The 26,451-nt window shown below is 34.1% G+C and overlaps 2 protein-coding genes across 3 annotated transcripts in view; one reads left to right on the top strand and one right to left on the bottom strand.

Moving 5' to 3' along the window:
• Positions 1-23,518, bottom strand: part of alpha-Catr (alpha-catenin related) — a 208,344-nt gene extending 184,826 nt beyond the window's left edge. For both annotated transcript variants that reach the window (XM_090160006.1, XM_090160004.1), the window contains exon 1: positions 23,102-23,518. In XM_090160006.1, the coding sequence (XP_090016132.1) occupies positions 23,102-23,188 (87 nt within the window). In that variant the 5' untranslated portion in view covers positions 23,189-23,518. The remainder of the gene's footprint in view (positions 1-23,101) is intronic.
• ssp6 (PDZ domain-containing short spindle 6) lies at positions 23,513-25,984 on the top strand. The gene is made up of 6 exons (XM_090160012.1): positions 23,513-23,780; positions 24,303-24,422; positions 24,485-24,587; positions 24,652-24,812; positions 24,877-24,943; positions 25,269-25,984. Exons 1-6 carry the CDS (start codon positions 23,664-23,666, stop codon positions 25,961-25,963), a joined length of 1,263 nt encoding a protein of 420 aa, XP_090016138.1. The 5' UTR covers positions 23,513-23,663; the 3' UTR covers positions 25,964-25,984.
• The last annotated feature ends 467 nt before the right edge of the window (positions 25,985-26,451 follow it).

Genomic DNA, 26,451 nt, shown 5'->3' on the forward strand with positions numbered 1-26,451 from the left:
CTCAACTTGGAGAGCCTTTCATTTCTCTGAATGAATTTTCCCGATTTCTGACGCGTACTTTAATTTTTTAGGGAATTTTCAACTAAATAAATATTTACAGTAATATATAAAGGGTACTACGATAATGTATGGGCAAGAATGTATTTATTTATATTTGGGAAGAATGATTATGTTGCGACAATCGCCGGGCACGTTGAACGCCTTTCCCCCGTCTCGCGCTGGGGGGGGGAGGGAGACAAAACGTCACCGGCGTTTGATTACCATCGCGTTAGGTGACGTAACTTTTAAGCAGCCAATGAAATACCGGGACTATTCGTTTTATTTTAAGCGGAGGAGCGTACTGGGGGGACCAACGGGTGGATTGAGAGAAAGGCTAAAAACCGTCTCGACATAGACATTCTCCCTAGGTATAAATAAATACATTCTTGGTATGGGTTTATTAAGTTTAGAGAAACTGAAGTAGTTCAAGCATTTGGTACGTTAAATTAAGCGAGCAGGTAATGAAACAGAGAATATATCGCATGACAGGGTTGCCACCATATTCTCAGATTCAAATTCCCAGACCATTTTTAAGTTATTTTTTCTGACTTTTTAAGGCCAAATTTAGACATTTAGACAGTTTTTAACATTTACATTTATCAGAAGTTAATAAATTTAATCAACTTATAAAAAATATTTCATCGTTAAAAACCTTTCAAGGATCTAAATAATAACCGAATTTGCCATAGATCTTGAGTAAAACTACCTTAAAAAAGTGTTGAAATAAAACTGATTTCCCTGACTTTTTACATTTTCTTAAAATTCCCTGACCTTCCCCCGACTTTATAGGGCCATTTTTCAATTGCCTGACTTTACTTTAAATTAAATTTTTAATTTGGAAAATATTTATAAGCCCTTTCAAGCTCTTACTTCATACTAGTGGCAGCCAATACATTTCACCGAACTCTAATCTAATAATATTTATCACAGATCACTTCATATATTTCCGGCGGAAGTGGTCGAAGGTAACAGCAACTTCGAGTATAGAGAAGTTAAGCCAGCACCGGAAAACGTGAACGGATTACTTGTAGAAGGTAAAGACTATACACACAAAGATACGTGTACAGGGTTGCCACAAAATTTTGATATTCAAATTCCCTGACTATTCCCTGTTTTCCCTGACCATTTTAAGAGATTTTCCCTGACTTTTTAAGGCCAAATTTTGATTTTATATTTGACTTTTATCAGAAGTTCATAAATTTTAATGAACTTATATTTCAGTAAAAAGGTTATTGCAATGTTGACAAAATTAGCCAAACTTTCAAGGAAATAAATGATAATCATAGAATTTCTCATAGATCTGGTCTAAAAAATAACCTTAAAAAAGTGCCAAGATAAAGTGTAATTCCCTGACTTTTCCCAAATTCTAAAAATTCCCTGACATTTCCCTGACTTTTTAGGTCCATTCTTAAATTCCCTGACTTTTCCCTGATTTCCCTGACGTGTGGTAACCCTGGTCTACACTCCTATAAGTTCCCAAAAATGTTTTCGGGTGCTAGCTTAAACTCTCTAATGCCTCAAAGAATTTTAATCCATTTCCACAGTAGCTTATTTAATTAAAATGTCTTATTCCGGGATTCGGAAGCCCAAATCTTCAATTATAACCGTTGCACCACCAAACTTTACGCGATGTTATTATGAAAATTATTGGCTACTCAGTGTAAAGGAATTCTATGGAGTGATGAAAGCCAAGGCTTAATTTTTATTTATTTTCCCTTGATCCATGGACCAAGAATCTAAGAGGACTCACTGTTCCCGATATTTGGACACGGTAGGCGTGGCCTAAATCGGAAAGCTTACTGAGGTACATCAGCCGCGGTTCAACTATCACTACGAGAGGCTTAGTAGTTTAGAAATGAAATGGATTCCAGTGACTAGGATAAAAAAAACTCAGCCATAAGCGGCTTACTGGTTATTTTTACTTAACACAACGATTAATTGCCATTACTTAAACTTTTATAAAACTAATTTAAAAAATAAAAGGTCTAAAACTTACTAAGCCTAATCATTTAACCGACAACAACGGCGCCATTTTGTTATAATTAAACGTGAACGTTCCAGCTTCTCTACGAAACCACGTCGGAAATCGACTTCAGCGACGCCAAGTTTGTCAACATGGAACTATAATTATCCGTGATTTTCCTATTCCCAGTATTGACGCGTGCTGAATCCCCTTAGATTCTTGGTTCACGCGTGATGGTACTGGAGTGTCTTCACCCATTACCATGACAATGGAGTAAAGATTTAAGGCAGAGAGGCGTGGTTTTTCTTCCGGGAATCACAAGACGTACAGGGTGCAGCCCACATATTCTACGTTGACCTGACCAAATTCTTGCTATACCGAAATCAGGCGGTCAAAAAACTTTTTTAAAACTACTTCATAAGAAAAATATGGTTGGTAATTAGGTAAATATCTCAACGCATATAAAGATATCTTATATAATTATGTTATAGCGATATACTTCTGATATAAAGATATCTTATATAATTATGTTATAGCGATATACTTCTGATATAAAGATATCTTATATAATTATGTTATAGCGATATACTTCTGATATAAAGATATCTTATATAATTATGTTATAGTGATATACCTCTGATATAAAGATATCTTATATAATTATGTTATAGTGATATACCTCTGATATAAAGATCTCTTATATAATTATGTTATAGTGATATACCTCTGATATAAAGATATCTTATATAATTATGTTATAGCGATATACTTCTGATATAAAGATATCTTATATAAATATGTTATAGTGATATACCTCGGATATAAAGATCTCTTATATACTTCTGATATAAAAATATCTTGTATATTTTTGATATGAAAGATAGCTTGTATATTTTTTATATGAAAGATATCTTGTATATTTTTGATATAACGATATCTTGTAAATTTTTGATATAACGATATCTTGTATATTTTTGATATAACGATATCTTGTATATTTTTGATATAACGATATCTTGTATATTTTTGATATAACGATATCTTGAATATTTTTGATATAACGATATCTTGTATATTTTTGATATAACGATATCTTGTATATTTTTGATATAACGATATCTTGTATATTTTTGATATAACGATATCTTGTATATTTTTGATATAACGATATCTTGTATATTTTTGATATAACGATATCTTGTATATTTTTGATATGAAAGATATCTTGTATATTTTTGATATGAAAGATATCTTATATATTTTTTATATGAAAGATTGCTTGTATATTTTTGATATGAAAGATATTTTGTATATTTTTTATATGAAAGATATCTTATATACTTCTGATAAAAAGGTATCTTATATACTTCTGATATAAAGATATCTTATATACTTCTGATATAAAGATATCTTATATACTTCTGATAAAAAGATATCTTATATACTTCTGATATAAAGATATCTTATATACTTCTGATAAAAAGATAGCTTATATACTTCTGATATAAAGATATCTTATATACTTCTGATATAAAGATATCTTATATACTTCGATATAAAGATAACTTATATACTTCTGATTTAAAGATATCTTATATCCTTCTGATATGACTTATGTCGCAAAAATATTACACATTAATAAAATTAAAATTCCTATAAAAAATGAAACCATGGCATGGTCGCTAAAAAAAAGGTTTTTTCCGAAGCCACCGAAACATTTCTGGCAAGCTCACATAAAGGACGTGACAGGCGTGTGACAGGAAAGATATATTTAGAGGACAGGCGTTCCTTCTCCGCGAAAGGGATGAAATTATGGCCGAAGTAAATGGATTGAACGTTCACCCAAAACAATGTTCCCTTAAAAGCGGGAAAAGGGGTAAAGTCACCACCGCGGTCTGGTGAATGCCAGTCCATTCTTATTCCCAATCCACGGACCAAAACAAACTAAATAAAATTTCCGTTTTATTTTCATCGCAATATTTGCGGTTTGGGACATAACTTTCCTCGGTTACAAAACTTGATGTCTCGCTTTACGCGGTAAAAAATAAATACACGTAAGTCTAGTGATTCCCCGCAAGAAAAAGGCCCAAAAATCGAAAACTACTTTACTCAGTTGAGGGGTTAAGAAAGGCAAAATATCTAGCAGGGTTGCCACGGTACCTGGAATTTCTGGAAAAGTCGGGGAATTTGAATATGGGTATAAAAATCAGGGAAAAGTCAGGGAATTTTCAAAATTAGTCAAAATCAAGGAAATGTCAGGAAATTTTAAAAATTAGTCTAAACATCAAGGAAGTGTCAGGGAATTTTAAAAATTAGTCTAAAAATCAGGGAAATGTCAGGGAATTTTAAAAATTAGCCTGAAATCAAGGAAAAGTCAAGGAATTTCAAAAATTAGTCTAAACATCAGGGAAATGTCAGGGAATTTAATTTCGGTTGCAAATAGGAAACTTTTTCTAAAATATAGGTAAAAAAATACAAAATCTTGGCACAAAATAAGTCAGGGAAAATCTCCGGAGATGGTCAGGGAAAAAATGGAAAGGTCAGGGAAATTGATTGTGAAAAACACTGTGGCAACCCTGTCTAGTACATTTGGCGGAAAGATCCTAGCACGAATTTCAAGTAAATCAGCGGCGGGAATTTCAAATTTGGATCTGCAAGAGGATCTGCACCAGGGTTCGTCTGAAATGTTTGGAATTAAATTCCCTGACATTTCCAGGTTTCCCCGACCAAATTGCCAAATTTTCCCTGACCATTTTTGTAGAATAAGTGAATGGTTTGAGGTAAAATCTTTAAAAATATTTATTATGTATTTTTAAAAAATCTATCAAAAATGTATTTGACTAATTTTTTATTGGGGTTATTAAAATTCCCTTACTTTTTTGGACCGTTTTCAATTTCCTTGACTTTTCCCTGACGTTAATTTTGGAATAATTTTCAATTTCCCTGACGTTAATTTTGGAATAATTTTCAATTTCCCTGACGTTAATTTTGGAATAATTTTCAATTTCCCTGACGTTAATTTTGGAATCATTTTCAATTTCCCTGACGTTAATTTTGAAATCATTTTCAATTTCCCTGACTTTTCCCTGACGTTAATTTTGAAATCATTTTCAATTTCCTTGACTTTTCCCTGACGGTAATTTTGGAATCATTTTTAATTTCCCTGACTTTTCCCTGACGTTAATTTTGAAATCATTTTCAATTTCCTTGACTTTTCCCTGACGGTAATTTTGGAATCATTTTCAATTTCCCTGACTTTTCCCTGACGTTAATTTTGGAATCATTTTCAATTTCCCTGACTTTTCCCTGACGTTTATTTTTATAATCATTTTCAATTTCCCTGACGTTTATTTTTATAATCATTTTCAATTTCCCTGACTTTACTAGGTTTTCCCAGTCTTGTACGAACACTGATTTTATAGGAATTAAGTAACCGCTAAGCCGCTTGCAAGATGGGGCTTGCAAACGCGATTTTAACGTTAAGTGTGCCGTCCCATATTCGTCAGTCTAGGAACCGAGAGACACGGAAAGGACAACGCCATAAGCCCCCCATACGCGTTCGATGCAAACGCCTTAAAATGAACAACAAAGCGGGAGGGGGAGAATTCGGAAAAGGGGAAGAAAATGTTTTCCTTCTAACACGTTTAAGTTGAAAGAAACGTTCAAAATGAAACCAGCAACGAGTCAAAGAGATATATTTTTTGAGGCCAAAGCGAGTCGCCACATCTTCCGGCTTTTGCATTCCGCTGGAAACTAAAAAAATACGATTTTTCTAAGGCCCTCCTAAATAAAATAAAAAATCATGGTTTCAGCCTGTGGGGCTTAGTTATCGGCAACTTTACACCCATTCCTAGTTGAAATTTATGAGCTACTCCGATTCTAAAGCGCTCCCGATGGTAAGAAGTTGAAACTCCGAACTGAGAGATAGCACCGAAGCTATATAACACATATATTTTCTTTCTCGCGGTCTGTCGTCTTATTTCGAACGGGATAAAAAAGAAAACAACAAAAATTCGATACAAAGGCGGAAAAAAAGCTTTTGTTTTGGAATAACTCGGGATTTCGAGAGAAATTCCAAGCTGGAAACTGCATGCCGGGTATTATAGATTTTTTTAACTTCAGATTTTATGAATCGACCAGAATCCAGAAAGCGAAAGAAAATTTATAAAAGTAAAAAGATAAACTGGATAAAAATAGGTCTAAAACTCTCACCTCTTTAGAAAAATAGCAAAACACAACGTTGCCATCATAATTTTAGATTCAAATATCCTGAATTTTCCTTGAACATTTTTTGAGATTTTCCCTGAACTTTTTAAGGTCTGAAATTTTACCACTATTAACTTTATATTTTATTAAAAGTTAATGAATTTACTTATATTTTAGTATAAAGGTTATTATGTATTTCAACGATTACAAATTTTAGTTTTATTTAGATCACATTCATAAAAGTTTCACGATAAATTTAAATTCACTGACTTTTTACAAATACTGTGAATTTACTGACATCTCCTTTACATTAAAGGGCTATTTTTAAATTCCTTGACTTAACCCTGACTCTGTGGCAACCCTGAAATAGGTCAACAAGCCTCGAGAAATGTGGCTCGCTTATTGGGAAAAAATAGACTCTCCATCATAACATTTTGACATTTTATTCATACATTGAAGTTATATTTTTATACAACCAGATTGCCACAATTTTTTCAGATTCAAATACCCTGACTTTTCCAGGTTTTCCTTGTTCATCTCCGGAGATTTTCCCTGGCATATTTTGAGTCAAAATTTTGTATTTTTAACCTCTATAAGGTTTCCTATTTGCAAATGTACAAATGTTGGCTCTCCAGCAAAGTCAATTCTGAGCGAACTAACTTTAATTCAATTAGGCCTACTAATTAAAACCAAAACTTAATTATGATAAATTTAAAAACTAGTTCACGTTAATACTGAGCTCACATATTATTAAAAAATTTGTCAAGAAAAAAATGGCATAAAACGTTAAAAATCATTTAAATAAAAAATATATTAAAATCAAAAAAATATTGAAATCAAAGAAATATTGAAATCCAACAAATATTGAAATCAAACAAATATTGAAATCAAACAAATAGTGAAATCAAACAAATCGATTTTTATTTAAATAAATCAACAGCCCGGTTTGGATACCATACAAACAATACGATATGTGTAGGATAAAATAATAAATTTCGGATATCGATATTCGATATATCGGTTGGTGGAATCAATGATTTAGGAAATGTTAACATTCTAATCCCATTACGATTAAAGTAAATAAACATTTCCATGGACATTTTCACTTACTCTGTGGCAAAAATGTCAGAACTTCAAACTTATCGGAATGACCATAAGTAACTTAATAAAAATAAGTATGACAATTAATAAAAATTATCACCGAACTGATATTCAGTTATTTTAGACTAATTTCAAGATTTTGGAAGTGATTTTCGCCCAGATTTCGGGATTTTAAAGTTGATATCAAGATTTATAAAATCATTTAATTTAAAACGGTATTTTTACGTATCAGATTAACCGCTACCCTCACATTTGTCGTAAAATAAAAAATAACTAGATTATAAAAATAACAACGATGTGATGTATTAAATAAATTAAAATATTAGAAACTCTTATAAAAATATAATAACTATAAATATATGTAACATAATTTCTCATAAGTATGCTATTAAATCATTTTCTTCAATAACACCTTATTTACGGGATAAAAACAAGAATGTATTTATTTATATTTAGGAAGAATGATTATGTTGCGACAATCGCCGGGCACGTTGAACGCCTTTCCCCCGTCTCGCGCTGGGGGGGGGGGGGGGGAGACAAAACGTCACCGGCGTTTGATTACCATCGCGTTAGGTGACGTAAATTTTAAGCAGCCAATGAAATACCGGGACTATTCGTTTTATTTTAAGCGGAGGAGCGTACATGGGGGACCAACGGGTGGATTGAGAGAAAGGCTAAAATTCGTCTCGACATAGACATTCTCCCTAGGTATAAATAAATACATTCTTGATAAATATAAATAAATAAATAAATATAGAATAAAAAATGCAATTATAAGATTTTCCAGGGACCATTTCAAAATGATAAAAATATAAAATTGCTATTTAAAATTATCGTCTTTGACAAAACTATGGCAACAGAAATTCCATAGAAATTACGCGAGTTAATATTTCGAATTAGACGTCGAACAAAATTCTTCCAAATACGGATCTATTTACGGCACGCGTAACTCCGTAGCTTCCGCGTACCCGCCTTTGACTACCATTTACTTAATAACGGAAGGGATACGTTAGGGAAAGGCGATGTATGGACGCGTAGCTGTACTGGCGAGGGGATAATAGGGAAAGTTCAAAGGTGCATTCGAGAGAGTGGGCTGTCTTTACGCGGTAGACGGAGCGTATCTGCTAAGGTGTAAAATCTATAGACAAAGGACCCTGTTCAAGTGGACCTGCTACCGTAAAACAAACGATTCTATAAACAGCTAACGACTTAGTCGGGCGGCGACCATACCGTTTTATTTTCCTCTTGTAACGGGTTAGTCCGTTTTACACCCCGTAAACCGAGAAAATGCCCACGCCACTATACTCAGTTGCAGGTTAAGAAGGAAAAGTATCTAGTACATTTGGCGGAAAGATACTAGCACGAGTTTACGGTAAATCGCCGGCGGGAATTCCGAAATTGGCCTGATTACGGTTGAATTTCTAAATATACCCGCGCGCGTTATATAATTTTGGAAAATACCGTCTATTACGTTATATTTTAAACTAAGTAGTGTTGTTAATTTTCCGGAAAAATAAAATGCCGAAAATTTTCCAGAAAAGTTTCGGGAAAATTTTCCGAATTGCGAAAATTTTCCGCAAATCGGAAAAATAAAAATTTGAAACATAAATTACCTTTTAAGGGTTTTTAATGTTTTTAACTTTTTATCGATATAAAATGTCTAATATCAGTAAACATACTACAAAACATTAATAGCGTTACATTGTTAATCAGCTAAAACTAGTCTAGAGGTTTAGTTTTACTTTCAGATTCGAAAAAATGAGGCGAAAATACCGCTTTATTTCAATTTGCAAACAATGTATTAGACTAATCATGGAATGAAAACTTTTTTATTTTTTTCGGAAAAATACGGAAAATGTTTTGGAAAAAGGGTCTCGGTTATTTTCCGCGGAAAATTTTCCGACTTACAACACTATTTCAAAGTGATAATTAATTTATTAACAGAGATAAGATTTAAAACCAGTTTTAGTACTACAAGTGAGGCATACCTAAAAAAATTCGGTTTGTTGAGTCCAGGGTAAGTATAGAATGGGTAATGTCGAGATTACCACGTTGACGTACATAAACGCGTGATTTGATGATTGTTTAGCAGTATAATACTAAAAATACGCTACATTGTTGGGCATTTTCGTCAAAGAGCCGCTTACCTCACTCACCGCTCGGGCTCGATAGCCTAATATCCGCTCACGGTCACGCATTTTGAGAGGAGCGCTGACTCTCTTTTCGCTCTTTTTAGAGCGGTAAAATAAGCGCTCCTCTCTTTTCGCTCTTTTTAGAGCGGTAAAATAAGCGCTCCTTTCTTTTCGCTCTTTTTAGAGCGGTATAATCAGCGCTCCTCTCTTTTCGATCTTTTTAGAGCGGTATAATCAGCGCTCCTCTCTTTTCGATCTTTTTAGAGCGGTATAATCAGCGCTCCTCTCTTTTCGATCTTTTTAGAGCGGTATAATCAGCGCTCCTCTCTTTTCGATCTTTTTAGAGCGGTAAAATAAGCGCTCCTCTCTTTTCGCTCTTTTTAGAGCGGTAAAATAAGCGCTCCTTTCTTTTCGCTCTTTTTAGAGCGGTATAATCAGCGCTCCTCTCTTTTCGCTCTTTTTAGAGCGGTATAATCAGCGCTCCTCTCTTTTCGATCTTTTTAGAGCGGTATAATCAGCGCTCCTCTCTTTTCGATCTTTTTAGAGCGGTAAAATAAGCGCTCCTCTCTTTTCGCTCTTTTTAGAGCGGTAAAATAAGCGCTCCTTTCTTTTCGCTCTTTTTAGAGCGGTATAATCAGCGCTCCTCTCTTTTCGCTCTTTTTAGAGCGGTATAATCAGCGCTCCTCTCTTTTCGCTCTTTTTAGAGCGGTATAATCAGCGCTCCTCTCTTTTCGATCTTTGTAGAGCGGTATAATCAGCGCTCCTCTCTTTTCGCTCTTTTTAGAGCGGTAAAATAGGCGCTCCTATCTTTTCGCTCTTTTTATAGCGGTAAAATAAGCGCTCCCCTCATTTTGCCGCTTATAATAACAAAGGCGCTCACAATGAGAGGAGCGGTGCCCATCACTGTTCCGCTATAATGAAGTTTAAAAGTAATAATCTACATCAAATATTTTATTGATTACTTAGAAATTTACACAATAGTCATTTCTAAAATTGATTAATATACGCGCGCAGGAACCTTTAGGAATTCAACAGAAAATAGGCTAAATTCGATATTCCCGCGGTCGATTTACCGGAAATTCGTGCTAGTATCTTTCCGAAAATCTACTACATATTTTACCTTTCTTAACCTGCAACTGAGTCTAATAGCCCCCCCCCCCCCCCCCCGTCATCTCGAACATCACCTCGATAATTAAACTACGAACATAAGCCATTAAAATCTTTCCCCGAGGAATAATTATATGACATTTGGAATTGAGCTTCGCTTAGCTCTGTAGCTCTTAAAATTGATCCGGTGCGCTAGGTCGCTCTTTGCGATTCAAATAGTTCCGTAGAATCACTTAGTTACAGTTATATATTTCCGGATTTGGTCAGATAAAAATTGAACATATACAGTATAAATCTAAACACAAGACTTTAATCTCGCGATAGCCCATATTTAGATATTTTATATTTGAATTCCAGTTTAAAACTTACAATCAACGCCTTTTATCAAATCGATTTGATTTAAATCGGCGATTTAAGTCAAATGAATTTATGTAATTCGATAATGTACAAAAATCGTTGCTTTAATCAGATAAATAAAATGTTTATTTACATTAAAAATGCGCGCCAATTATCAACGCATTTGCCAAGGAAAAAATGGCGTAAGATATTTAAATATTAATTTAAGAAAATTAATTAAAAAAATCAAATTTGATTAGAGTTAAATTATATTGGCTGACACAAATGTCAAAATTAAATAATATTATATACAAAAGGTTTAGGGTTATGGCTGCAAAGCAGTGTATCCCAAACCAAACCTTCGGGATTTAATTGTTACAGGTCCCCCACTCAAATCTTCAATTTTTATAGGAATTTTTTCTCTCAAAATTATACAATTTTATAGGATTAATTTTTCAAAATTATAAGATTTTATGGGACTAATTTTTCAAAATTATAGGATTTTATAGGACTAATTTTTCAAAATTATAGGATTTATCGGACTATTTTTCAAAATTATAGGATTTATCGGACTATTTTTCAAAATTATAGGATATTATAGGATTAATTTTTCAAAATTATAGGATTTTATGGGACTAATTTTTCAAAATTATAGGATTTTATGGGACTAATTTTTCAAAATTATAGGATATTATAGGACTAATTTTTCAAAATTATAGGATTTTGTGGGACTAATTTTTCAAAATTTTAGGATTTTATAAAACTAATTTTTAAAAATTATAGGATTTTATAGAACTAATTTTTAAAAATTAAAGGATTTTATAGGACTAAGTGTGCTATTTCAATTACTAATTTTATGCATTTAAAAACAAAATCTATATTTAGTTAAATAAATCTTTGATTTTCACTTAAAAACTAGAAACTATGGAACCATTTCATCACAAAAATATACTAGTAGCTAACCATGTTAACAATGACAAAAGTATAGACTAGAATGACTTTGTATAAGAATTTATCCTATAGCTAAATCTAGCAATTTAACTGACGTCGTGAGTGGCGGGATTTGAAATGGCCAAAATATCAAAATTATAGGATTTTATAGGACTTTTTGGGGATTTTTTTGAAAATTTATTATTTTATAGGACCTCTGAGGGCCCTGTAAGTAAATACAATCTTGGTTAAACAATTTTAAGTTAATTTGTATCATAAATAATAACTCTAAATATTGTTTCTTTAAATTTAAATAACTTTTTGTATCATATTTGTATTTAGGTAACCACAACTTCTAAATTAATTTTTAATGGTTTAACTATTGTAATTTTTAATTTAAATGGACTCTCGTTAGTTCAAAACCTACTATACACAATATTATTTGGATAAATAAATTTATTGATAAAGTATGTAGTAACACAGGAACGTATCTCTTTAGATAGCCTAACCAAAGACTAACAATTCGACACATTAAAAGCTAAATTTTTCTGTGTAAATTAATACATCAATTTTTCTTTGTGAGCTTAATAAAAACTTGTAAAATACCTGCAGATGAATGGGTTTGGCGGTTAAAAAAAGCTATTTGCTGACCAGTTAATAAACATATCTCGAAGGTCAAAATTTGATTTTTGAAATGCGACCTGAGATATTTAAGATCAAAGTTCAACCACTGTTTCTCAAACACTATCCCTACAAAATGAAATGAAACTTTGCATACATACAGAACTACAACCTGAGGTATTTGAGGTCACAAGTTCGCAACGTGAAGTCTACGAGAATGTAGTTCCACGTGTATTAGGTTCAAAGTATCTGCTATGGCGGTATTCTGGAGACGATAGATATTGAGCATAGCGAAAAAAAGAATTTTGCACTTATCAAAAATAGAAAATCAATTATGATCCAAAATATTTATACTCAAAATTTCCCTGCACATTTATCGACAACGCCCAAAATAGAGTTTTGCACTTTACAATCAGAATTAAATGAACCGAAGTTATCAAACTGCTTTACTCCCCATGTTGGAGGCGTTTTCCTTATGAAGTTACATTTTTACCTCGAATTTGAAATTTTGCGCTCACCTAGGGCGAAAAAAAAGTTTTTGTTTTTATGAAACCATTTTTTACACATAGAAATAGCTATACCAACAATTCCCAAGTGCAATTTACGAGGGGTAAGTAACTCTCGGACCTGTACATCGAGTTCACGTCCTTAGTAGTTACAGGTACAGATTTTTAAGAGTTCACAAACTGTTATTAGCACAGTCAGAGGTACGACAATGTACACCGAGTTCGCTGAGTGACCAATTTATCATGTCAAAAGACGGGGATAGAAATTAGCTTTTATTTGACTCGATTTTCTCCAGGGTTAGTACAAAATTTCCGAAATTAAATTCCCTGACATTTCCAGGTTTTCCCTGACCAAATTGCCAAATTTCCCTGACCATTTTTTGTATAATAAATTAATGTTTTAAGGGTAAAATCTTGGAAAATATTGATTACACAATTTAATACATCTTTCAAAAATTTATTTGCCGTATTTTTTTGGGATCATTTTACAATTCTCTTACTCTTTTGGACCATTTTAAAATTTCCCTGACTATTCCCTGACCATTTGGCTACATTTTCAAATTCCCTGACTATTCCAGGTTTTCCATCATTTTCATCAGGAAAACGCCCTCTGAGCGCTATTTCAATAACTTCGTTTCATTTACTTCTGGTACAATGAATTGATACATTTGGACGTAATTTTACCCAGGGGCCCAGGCCCAACACGAGAGGGCAGAAGCCGGTACAAATTACCTGGGCCCGTGCAGTCTACGGGCCCTGATTTGAACAATCGAGGTATACTTCTCACAGGTATAACGACCTTTTATGGTCTAATTAATTTACAGTAGACTAAATATTAAGTTTGTTGCACAAGAAAAACTAAGGCTATTTCCAGTATTAACGGCTCTCTCGGGGTCCAGAATTTACATTTTTCCAGGGCCCGGGCCCGCTCTCGGCCGCTCTGCAGGGGCCTTCCAAAGGGAAATAGATTTGAAGGGTGGAATTCCAACAGTAGTTAAATTTAGCGCAATGAACTATTTTACTTTAAAATATTGTTAGTTTTTTGTTACCCCTTTTCTAGTAATAGTAAGTGTAGGGAGCTGTTGGCTCGCGTGGCATGAAGGGCTTGCCACCACCCTCCTACGCATTGTAACCCGGCCACCTGAATTAATGGCATTAAAAGTGGCTGGATGAATTGGTGGTGCCTTGGGTATTAGCTTAGCTGATTATTATTATTTAAAAAAATAACTTATCTATAGTATTATCTTTGGTTTCTCTAAACTTAATAAACCCAGACATTATCGTTCCACTTTCCGTGTAGGCGACTGAATCAAGTCTAGCTACAGACAAATTTAAATAAACTTATAAAAATATAAGGAAACAAATTGAAACGATTCAAAAATTATATTAAAATACAAGTATTATTATTTATAAAGTCAAATTTACGAATAACGACGAGGAAAAACTAAGAGAGTCTGCTTTAGTCGCTACCCATGGACTAAATAAGTAGGTTTAAACCATGCGCTACCTATATAGCTTTAAATAGAGAACCAAAGGGGCGTAGCGATAGTTGCGGCCTCATACTCATTTTCTACTTTTGTGGGTGGAGTATTTTCAGAGATTGATCGAATGACGAATTCTTATTTAAAACCCCTAAAAACGGAAGGCGACTACGGCCCAGGTAAAGATCTCAGCGGATGTTTAATAACTCACGGCGTTTTAGAGGGTTGTCAAAACATTCTTTAAAACTTGTACACTTCGATTAACCCCTTAAATAAAGTAATTTAACATAAACCGACATAAATCATTTACAATACTTAATAAACTGCCAGAAAAACGCCAAGAGATTGGGTTGTGGGGAAAATACCATCCGAGATTTGGGGGAAACAATTCCTTCCAGAGATTTAGAAGGAAAAATCCCTTCCAGAGATTTGGGGGTAAAAAATTCCTTCCAGAGATTTAGGGGAAAATATACCTTGCTTGGCAAAGATTTGCGGGGGGGGGAATCAGAGATTTAGGGGTATAAATTCCTTCCAGAGATTTAGGGGGAAACATACCTTGCAAAAGATTTGAGGGGGGGGAATCAGAGATTTAGGGGTATAAATTCCTTCCAGAGATTTAAGGGGAAACATACCTTGCAAAAGATTTGAGGGGGGAAATCAGAGATTTAGGGGTATAAATTATTTCCAGAGATTTAGGGGGAAACATACCTTGCAACAGATTTGGGGGAAAATCAGAGATTTAGGGGTATAAATTCCTTCCAGATATTTAAATGGAAAAATCCCTTCCAGAGATTTAGGAGTATAAATTCCTTCCAGAGGTTTAGGGGAAAATATACCTTGCTTGCAAAAGATTTGCGGGGTGAATCAGAGATTTAGGGGTATAAATTCCTTCCAGCCAGAGATTTAGGGGGAAACACACCTCGCAAAAGATTTGGGGGAAAATTAGAGATTTAGGGGTATAAATTCCTTCCAGAGATTTAGGGTGAAACATACCTTGCAAAAGATTTAGAGGAAAATCAGAGATTTAGGGGCATAAATTCCTTCCAGAGATTTATGGGGAAACATACCTTGCAAAAGATTTGGGGGGGGAATCAGAGATTTAGGGGTATAAATTCCTTCCAGAGATTTAGGGGGAAACATACCTTGCAAAAGATTTGAGGGGGGGGAATCAGAGATTTAGGGGTATAAATTCCTTCCAGAGATTTAAGGGGAAACATACCTTGCAAAAGATTTGAGGGGGGAAATCAGAGATTTAGGGGTATAAATTATTTCCAGAGATTTAGGGGGAAACATACCTTGCAACAGATTTGGGGGAAAATCAGAGATTTAGGGGTATAAATTCCTTCCAGATATTTAAATGGAAAAATCCCTTCCAGAGATTTAGGAGTATAAATTCCTTCCAGAGGTTTAGGGGAAAATATACCTTGCTTGCAAAAGATTTGCGGGGTGAATCAGAGATTTAGGGGTATAAATTCCTTCCAGCCAGAGATTTAGGGGGAAACACACCTCGCAAAAGATTTGGGGGAAAATTAGAGATTTAGGGGTATAAATTCCTTCCAGAGATTTAGGGTGAAACATACCTTGCAAAAGATTTAGAGGAAAATCAGAGATTTAGGGGCATAAATTCCTTCCAGAGATTTATGGGGAAACATACCTTGCAAAAGATTTGGGGGGGAAATCAGAGATTTAGGGGTATAAATTCCTTCCAGAGATTTAGGGGGAAACATACCTTGCAAAAGATTTGGCGAAAAAATCCATGCAATACTTTGGTCTATTACGCCTGATGTCATACCGTCCCGCATAGCTTCGGTGCTCAGGGTGAAGTTTATCCCGAGTAACAGGCGAATATTCTCCAAAAACTTCCATTCAACGTCAAACTTTGTCAAAAACTAAAAAGGGAATAATTTGGCGCCTATTCTAATAAATCACAATAATTTGACGCCTTACATAACCAGGACACGACCGAATAAAACGATCATTCGACTCGACGGGGAAGCAATTTTACGAGTTAGCAGCTAGACAAAACGAACAAATCAAAATGCCGACAACTAATTTCGGGGCGTTCTCGCACATCTCAATGGAAGGAATTTCTGCCCGTGGGGGGGGGGGGGGGGGGTTCTTTGGAAGGTCGACCCAATCCATCAGGATACATCAATTTCCTGGTTTTCGGGAGGGGGGATGGACCAAATCCGTTCCTTCCAAATAGTATTTTTTTCCTCTTATTTCCGAAAAATGGCGCTTAGTCGGCGAAAAGGAGCAGAAACGGGGGCGTCAATGTTTCTTACGTCGGAAGCGAATTTTTCGAGCCTGCACGTGACACGTGATGGCGTACAAAAAATGGCCGAAAAATTTCGCCTGGGCAGGGTCATTTCTTATCCTTCTGAGCCCACTGTCTGGCTGTCCAGCCTGTCCCTTTAGCCTTTGTCGCTTGGATTATGCACTTTACCACTCTTAACGGCATCTCATCCTATCGATTAACTAAATAAATCAGCCTCTTTTGATTAACAAGTTGTCGCGTCCAAAGACGCCAAGATGACCGACCCACCGCGTACAGGGTTGCCACATTATTTTCATAATGAAATTCCCTGGTTTTTTTCGTGCTTTTCCACGATCGCATTTAGGTATTTTGCCTGACCATTTTTTAAGGACTAAATTATTTAACAGGGTTGCCACACGTCAGGGAAATCCGGAAAAAGTCAGGGAATTTCAAAATTCTTAAAATTCCCTGATCTTTTAGGCCCATTTTCAAATTCCCAGACCTTGGAGATCTATTTTCATATTCCCCGACGTTGTCGCTAACCTCTTAGCCCATTTTCAAATTACCTTTTAGGTCTATATTTAAATTCCCTGACATTTCCCTCACCTTTTAGGCCTATATTTAAATTCCCTGACCTTTTAGGCCAATATTTAAATTCTCAGACATTTCACTGACCTTTTAAGCCTATATTTAAATTCCCTGACATTTCCCTCACCTTTTAGGCCTATATTTAGATTCCAAAATAATTTAAAATATTTTTTTTTAATTTATTAAACAATTATGGTAATATTTCCAACCAAGTTCCAAAATAAATTAAAATACCCTAAAATTAAAAATTGGAAGTAAAAATCAATTAATTTTAAAACGTTAAATTAAGTAGACCAAAATATTTAAGATTACAATTATGGTAATATTTCCAACCAAGTTCCAAAATAAATTAAAATACCCTAAAATTAAAAATTGGAAGTAAAAATCAATTAATTTTAAAACGTTAAATTAAGTAGACCAAAATATTTAAGATTAACATTACAATTAATTTCATTTCATGTTTTGCAAAATCTACCAAATCTAATTATATTTTACAGCAAGTTTTGATGACCTAGAGCAATATTTTCAAATATAATTTTTGATGTCCAAATTAAATATTAATGAAAGTACCGATAAGTTCATTTATTTTCACCATCCGATTTTTTCAAAACCGGTGTCTTTTTAACCGCAGTTATGTACGAAATTGCCAGACATAAATTTTCGTAACCAGAATCGATCTTTCAATAAAACCTGTTCAGAGATTCGCCGACGCCAAGGAGTATTCAGTTGAAACTTGCGGGAATATTGCTTTAAATAAACTCGTACTGCCAAATCCAACTCAATTTGTGTTGCTTACTTGATTTAGACATTGAACTTACAAGTTAGTGAAATGGGGAAAAAATCCGAATTGTTTTCGATTTCATAATTATAATGATTTTTTTCCATCAGATAATTATCAATGAAAATTATCAATCGATAATTATCAAGCTACCCTGGTTTTCACACTAAACCATTTAGTTATAAATTTTACACGAAATTTCTGTTTAGTAATACATGTAATTTGAACTATTTCAGGGTTGCCACAGTTTTTTAAAATTCCAATTCACTGACTTTTCCAGTCCACAGGAATGGCTAACCTTTTTTGATGGATTGTCAGATCCAGACAATTTTACCGGTCACAAAATAAAAATAAACCTTGTACATACCATACTTATTTCTAATGGATTGAAAAATATTAAAATATTATTTAAAAAAAGACACAGACACAGTAGTTTAGCATAGCGGTTTTTTTACATTTATTACCATCAATTTTATTGAGACATTTGATACTACTAAAACAAAAAGTAAATGAAATTAGTTGAAATTTCGTTAGGACATTTTTTAGTCTGGACGTATATTTGTAGGCGTAAAATCGAGTAAGAATATATATAAATTAATACATTTTATTGATAATTAATTTTGGCACCGAAAACGCTAAAAATATTGATTAACAGCGCAACTTCGTATGATTAATTCCGATTAAAATCAAATAATTGACTGTTTAAAGATTATAAATTATTAAATCAATAGAATGATATCAAATCACTGCTGATTATGGCTGATGGCTCTTCATTATTTTTCAACGTTTAACTCGTAGATTCCGACCCGTATTTAGATCTGATATGATGTGATTCAAACAATGCGATCAGTACAAATCTTTATAAATATATAAATGCAAAAATATTTTTAATATTTATTTATACAGTAGCAAATATAGTTAAAATTATTCGAGTAATCTTTGGTCACTTTTAAATATTTACTTGTTCAAGTTTTTACATTTTTGGACGCATTCAAATTTTGTTAGCGAAGGTTAATCGATTTAGGTTTTGGCATTTTAAATTTCGGAAAAATCTTAAATATTAGCTAAGTAAAATTATGAATATTTAAATTGTTTAAGAGTAATAATCAAGAAAGATTCACACTGCCTTTACTTACATTGTCAAGTTAATCTCGACCCAACTACTGCTAAGCAAATACCCAAATAAGTTCAACTAGTACTTTCAACTGATTCGTTATCTGAACTGAGTTAAAAATTACGATGTACCAGATATAGGATTTTTTTATTTATTTAATATTATTTAATATTTACCGATTTTACACACCCCTTGTTTAAATTCCTTCCGACATTTTAATCACTGTTTATTTTAATTTACTTTACAGAAGATTATATATATATACTAAACTAACTGAATCTGATCAGTTCAGATCGGTTATTTGAGTTAATGAATCAGATCAAAAATAATATACAGAGTTCCAGCAGCTTGAAACCCTGCGACGTCACCAATGTTAAATGTCTATTGAGAAAAAACGCGAGTTTTTATGACAACCACTACGGAAGCTACGGCTGTGACGTCACTAACTTTTAAAATCGCATCAACTGCTTGCACTCTATACCTAGTACCCAGGGCCGTAGATTCTAAATAACTGCCTCGCGTGTAGTCAATAGTGTTTACCCACGTTAGATTCATCGTGCATTTAAAGTTAGAGAGCGCGCGCATATTTTTGTTTTTGTTGAGCCTGCGCGGAAATATTAGGAAGCACGCGCTCCAAAAAATTACACTTTTTATACATGTATGCGTGTATATTATTTCATAGAAAGAGCTATACCAAAGTGTGAATTACTCTTTAAAATATAAATTTTCATTCCCAGGTAAAGTAACAATAATTAATATTGAGGATAGTGAATTTAAGACAACGGACAGACTACGATGCAACCTTCATAAGTCACATCACGCGGTGATAACACTCCCTTCGCCCAAAACTTTAATCAACGCTTATCGCTAAGATCAAAGTTTATCGACGAAAAAATAATTACATTGTGCCAAATTCTCAGCCCCGAAAAAAGAGTGTCAAATATAGCATCCCACACGAGAAACCATCGCTAATAGACTGAGGCTCTAAAAAAAAGAAATGAAGGTGGAAAAAGTATTTAAATTTGAGTACCCGACGTCGGGTCCCAAAACGGTCACAGGTGACGTTATCATTAGACGCGGAGTAGGGGCTAGTACCCTTAATAGCGACTGGGTCAACGCTAAAAAGACATTGTAATGGGAGATATATCTAAAAGGATTAAACGCTTAACCAGGGTCGAGCGGCGCGTTGGAAAAACACCTTAAACTAATGGCTGTCCATTTCGAAGTCGCATTGAGCAAAGGATAATAAATCCAGGCGCTTAACTCGCCGTTCGCTTCGTTAGGGGTCGTAAATTACGCCTTCGTACGAAGGCAACTATAAGCCAGCGGAGGACCGGGACAATACTAATTTCGAAGAAATATGGGAACGTACGGGGATGTAAAGGAATTCCAAATTTGCCGGGGTACGGATAGAATAGGCCTTCCCTAAGCCTAGGACCACCGCTACCGAAATTCATAATTAAGCCGGAAAATTCACCACCCCCCAGAGGCAAGCGTCAAAGCAAAATATTCGAATTTGGAAGATAGAGAACTAGCCCTGGGGGAGTCGACGTCGATGTCGTTGCCATAATTCAAGCGCTGTTCACGATGCATAAATAGAAATAACGTTAAAAGTGCAATTCATTTTCATTGCTCATTGTTCCGTTTGCGTACGAGCTTGGTATTTTAATTGGCCGTTTTAATGTAAAAATGTTGCTTCACCAGATTCTAATGCCGGTCGCGTTTTATTGTTGATGATAACTTGATTTGTATTTATGTTTACAATCAAAAGGAAGAACCAAATTCGAGCCCACCTTACGCGTAGTAACAGGCGGGAACCATAAATGTTTTGCTGGTAATTATCCCTGACTTTTTTGGGCCAAAATTTTGTATTTTTTTCCCTTATTTTTAGTAACGGTTTCCTATTTACAACCGAAATTAAATTCCCTGATTTTTAAACTAATTTTTAAAATTCCCTGATTTTTTCCAGATTTTTAGACTAATTTTTAAAATTCCCGGATTTTTCCCAGATTTTTAGACTTATTTTTTAAAATTCTGACTTTTTCCTGATTTTTAGACCCATATTCGAATTTTCGTAAAATATTAATTCATCCCCAAATATAAATAAATACATTTTTTGGTACTAGATTATTAGTACCCAAAACAAATATTATTACATACATAGGGTTCATACAACTAATGACAACCCGATTTCCCTGATGTTTCCAGGTTTTCCCATGGATATTTTCCTGTGCAAGATAACCACAGTTAAAACTAAGATTCACAGAGTAACTCATTTCATGATTTTCATTTAAACTAAATTGGTTGAATATTATCATATAAAAGGTGTATTATTAATATAATTTGTGCTAAAAAGTAAAAACGTATTGATGTAAATTTGTACTCATTATGGAAAACTTTCTGAACTCTCATAAAATTCCCAGATTTCCTTGATATTACCAGGTTTTCAAGGTCTATACGATATTTACAAAATTGTATAATTTCACGCACTCTTTCGGGGAATTTATTATTTCTTATTATTAATAATAATAATAATAATAATAATAATAATATTTATTTTTGCTAGTACTTATCATATCCCCCCCCCTCCCCGTGTTATCGTTGAATTTACACCACACACAAACACGATGTTAGTTACACCGCGAAACTTATTGTCGACCGACAAACGAATATATAAGAGCGAAACTCAAGTAACTCTGAAATTAAATGTTTTGTCTCGAGAATAAAGTCGTAATATTTACACTTCGTTAAGTAAGTCACCGATAAAAAAGTACTTAACTCGTTAGTACATTAAACACAATTAGTAATTAGTGTATTTGACGCGTAGAAAATAGAAAGTTATCTAAAAGTCACGTAAATAAAGATACGTGACCTTTGCGATAAGGCGGCGCTGTAAGGGGTCGGACGCTAAAAAAACAGACCGTTTGTACGACTGTCTTACGTGTACATGAAACGTAATAAATATTAATTAAGAAAGCGGCCATATAGACAATTCGAATAGCCTACGCAACACGTGGAATTTTAGGATGAGAAAAATGGGTTTAATAATGATGAGTAAGCACTAAAAGCGTTTTACAATTTTATCCCACCCGCTTTTCTCCGGGATCATTTTAATTAGGAACATTTTTAGGGAACGTGTACCGCTACGTTGTTACTCACCATCTGCCCGTGACAAGCTTCACTTTCTTCCCGATTACTTTTTTTTCACTCGCAACATCTGACGTACAGAGCACAATATTTTATTAAAAGTTTATTTATAATCTAGGGGGCATCAGTACGTTCTAATTAATGGCGAAAGATGGCCGGTTTATAATTAAATCTGGTAGCCTCGTACGTCCTTCACCCGACTATAAATGGGCGATTTTTTTAAAACAAATGGCCAGATTTTTGATTTACGGGGGGGGAAAGGTTTTACACGATGGAAGTAATGCTTAATAATAAATTAGAAAATAATGTGTTGATGCAAGGAGTGATAAAATATTCGTTTATTGCGAAAAGTTTTAATTTTCATCCAGCGATAAAATAGAGGGAATTGAAATTAAATTCGGTTTATAATAGTTTACTGTTTCGTTGTTTTCATTAACAATCTTTAAAGTTCAAGGCAAACGGAACTTATTCCCCAAAAATTAACGGGAAGGAGATAGGGAAACCTAGACTAGTTCCCGCCAATTTTCAAATTAACTCCAGACAAATTTAGTCTTTAATATTAAATGAGCGCTTTAGAGATGAGGAAAAGCGCCGCGGCTCTTTGAAGTTCATAAACTGTTTTCGGTCTGATTCTTATATTTACTACCGGCATGCGGTAAGAGACGCGTTTTCGGTATGAACGTTGCTGCTGAAGCGGGAACGCGTTTTATGCCTTTCAAGTCCCGTAATCGCAGACTATATTAATAATACTTTTAGGAATTATTCAGTAGTGAAAATGCTTGAAATTGTACTCACTTGGGTCACGAGGGGTATTAATGTGGCCTCAATGGACTTGGTTTTAATCTCGAGATGTTTTAACTCCTGTTTCACTACAGCAGCCATTTTTATTGATTTTTCTTCTCGGTAGATGGCGCGTGGTCGACCACTCAAAATAACGCGATAGTCAAATTTGAAAGTATAACATATATTTTGGCAAAATTCTTTCTTTATGAAAATGTTTTTGGAAGACTTTTCCTGTAGCTGCTAAATGGATAGCTTACCCGCCTTTCGGAATCATTTTCAGTAATAAAACGCCGCTTTTTCATTAAAAAATCGCGCAAAATAAACACAACGAAACTTTATCTCCCGTTACTCGCTTAAGCAGACTGAAAACTCGCTTCTAAAAGGCGATTGGTTGAATCCAAGAGCGGAAAGGTAATACACTACTTCCTTTCAGTTGCGTCATAGGATTTAATTGGAGGGGAGGATAGTCGAGTTGATCCTATGCCCTTCGGGGCAAAGTTTACTAAATTGTCACGGAAAAACAAATTTGAGAATACTAAATTTAGAGTCACAGTTTTTTAAATGTTTAATCGAAATGTTTGTCGGAAGCGGAATACGGTCCCCTGGGAAAAAACATCGCAAACATCACCACAATAGGAGGCCTCATCATTTTCATCATCACCAAAATACAACCCATCTCGAATCTTCCCAGGTAGGTTAGCTTCTCTGCAATTCTTCCAAAAACTTTTCATTACCAAATATATCTCATTTAATAATGAAGATGCTTTTCTATAATCCTATTTACTAGTTTAAAAAGCGAACAACTAATAGGCCTTGGTTAATATGACAAACGCGTCGGCTACAACTCCCTTAGTTGCTTTCTTTTATCTCCCCTTTTTGCGTTTTAGACAAAGATCAATAGTTTTGCATGGTGGGCTTCACCTCAGAGCACTCTTTTTATCACCATTTTTAAGAAATAATTGTTTTTTAAAAAAAAAAGCTTTTTATTATTTTTTTAAAGAAACTTTAAAGGTCAAGTCTTGTTAATTACATATTTTATTTCATTTTTTGATTCTTACAGTTGGTACAGCTAATTTATTTGCTAAAAGCACTTATGTTATTTAAGTTTACTAATTTATAATTCTTGCCATTTATATTTTTTGTTATGGGGCTTCTCAAAGAAGTACCTCCTTTAATTTTAATCAAATCTTATCGTAATTCTAAAATTTTCAAGCATCAGATCCTGGAACGGGTGAAAAATGACAGAGTTATTGTCACAAGGCCTGATGAAGATAGAAGGCGTCGAACAATTATAGTTGAAAGGAAAAATGGCTCATTCGGATTCACTTTACAAGTATAATAATGGAAAAATCAATTATTTGAGTGTTACACTGATAAAAATTTATATATTACTAGACATATGGCATTCACCATAAAAGAGATCATGAAATTGAGCTCATAACGTACGTAGATTATGTGGAATATGATGGACCTGCATTTCGAGCTGGAATGAGGCCTGGTAAAGAAATTGAGAGGTTTTTGTTTTATTTGAATGCCTTTTCAATGAATTTTATACGTTTAAGGTGATGTTATTTTATCCATTAATGGACATGACATGGAGAAGGTCGACCACAAAACATTAGTGCAATATATTCAATCGTGCGAACACACTATGCGGATGGTAGTCCTTTTTGAAGATTGTGTGCATAAAGTGGAATTACATGTGAAATATTTGCAATTGAAGGTAAATATACAAGATGTGCCTAATTTATACTTGAAAGGTTGAACTAAAAAGAAAGTCATTTTAGAAATTGCTACAAGACAAGAAAGCTGAACTTGAGCATCTATGCGAAAAAGAAAGGCAGATATTACAAGGTAAAAGAATTTTAAATAACTTTTTGTCTCAAGTTTGGGGGTAAAGAATTTTAAATATTTTGCTTGGAAATTATGCTGCAATCGGGAATAAACAGAAAAGAAAAGATCTTTGCTCCTTCGCTTCACAAATGGTAGGCTTAAATAGATAGAATAGATGTTTGCACTTTGCAGTAGAAATCCCAGAATTAAAATGCTTTTTCCCTCTCAATCAAGATGTTCCCTATAACCTAGCTGTTGCGTATGTCATTATTTAAAGAGTTTCGCCATTGCATCTAGAGATAAACTAAGAATTTTTTTCATAATAATTTTAATTTGCTTTTTTAAGCTTGGAAAGAACGTGGTAGTGGTTATGGCAGGTCAAGCAGTAGCGGACCTAGATCTTCCGGTGGTCATGGACCCATATCGCACAGCCCCTGCAGTTTAAGAAGCTACGATAGCACAACGACCGATGACACTGCAACCAGTGGCGCATGTAGTACTTGTTCTAGCGCTTGTACCAGCTCATTGGATGTAACTTGGGATGATCATTTAGCTTCCAACTCTACAGGAAATGTTCTTATGGCTTCCTCAGTGCATTCGGAACCCAGTTTCACTCGCCTTGGGCGAGGCCGCTATAGTAGTGGGGGAAATCCCTCGAATAATTCAGTGGCTGCCGCAGCTGTTAAACAGTTTGCCACCTTACCTAAGGCCTCATTGGGAAACAAAAAAACAGTTTGCAATAGTTTACCTTCAACCACCACCAATACACCCAAAGGTTCTTGGGATTGTTTGGAAAATCCCACAGCTACGAGTAGTCCCGGACCGGGTTTATCGGAAGACACCGATCTCTCTGATTCTAGTCAAGAGTCACAATCCCGTAACCCGTCACCTAGCAAATCAATTGCTCAGCAACTAGCTAATAACCATTCTACTTCAGAAGTAACTCAGGGAACGCTGGATAACAACGTTAATGCGAGTAAACCCAAGAGTGCCAAGAAGATATCAACGGGCGAGGATAAAGATGAGGTCACTAGATTGTAATAATGAAGAATCAAAAAGTCACGTTTAAAATTATTCGTAATGAAAATCACTTCTAGTCAAAAAAGCGGTCTGATTACATACTCAAAATATATACATATATATCCACTTCATAGATTTATTTAAAAAATTATCAAGAGTTATTTTTAAAAAAAAAATGTTTTGTTTATATTTTTTGTCTAAATTATTATATAGATGTGATATAAAGATTTTTAAAATCAAACTTTTTCTTATAGCTAAAATGAGAGAAATAACACTCACTTTATATAAGAAAGATTTGTTATTTCTCAGAAAAAAGCAATGAAAAGACAAAGCTACTTATTTTTCCTAAACAATAGTTCCGTAGGATAATTTTTTTACGTATGAATCGCACCTCAATTTTTATCAAAACAATTTTTTATATTAAATTTAAAATCATATTTGGTAAATGTAATCGGCTAAGGTTTAAAAAAAAAAGAATTGTAGCGCATCAATTAAACTAGAGAAATGAA

Source organism: Leiobunum rupestre, chromosome 10, assembly GCF_980474605.1.
Source record: "Leiobunum rupestre chromosome 10, qqLeiRupe1.1.hap1, whole genome shotgun sequence".
Classification (NCBI taxonomy): Eukaryota; Metazoa; Arthropoda; class Arachnida; order Opiliones; family Sclerosomatidae; genus Leiobunum; species Leiobunum rupestre.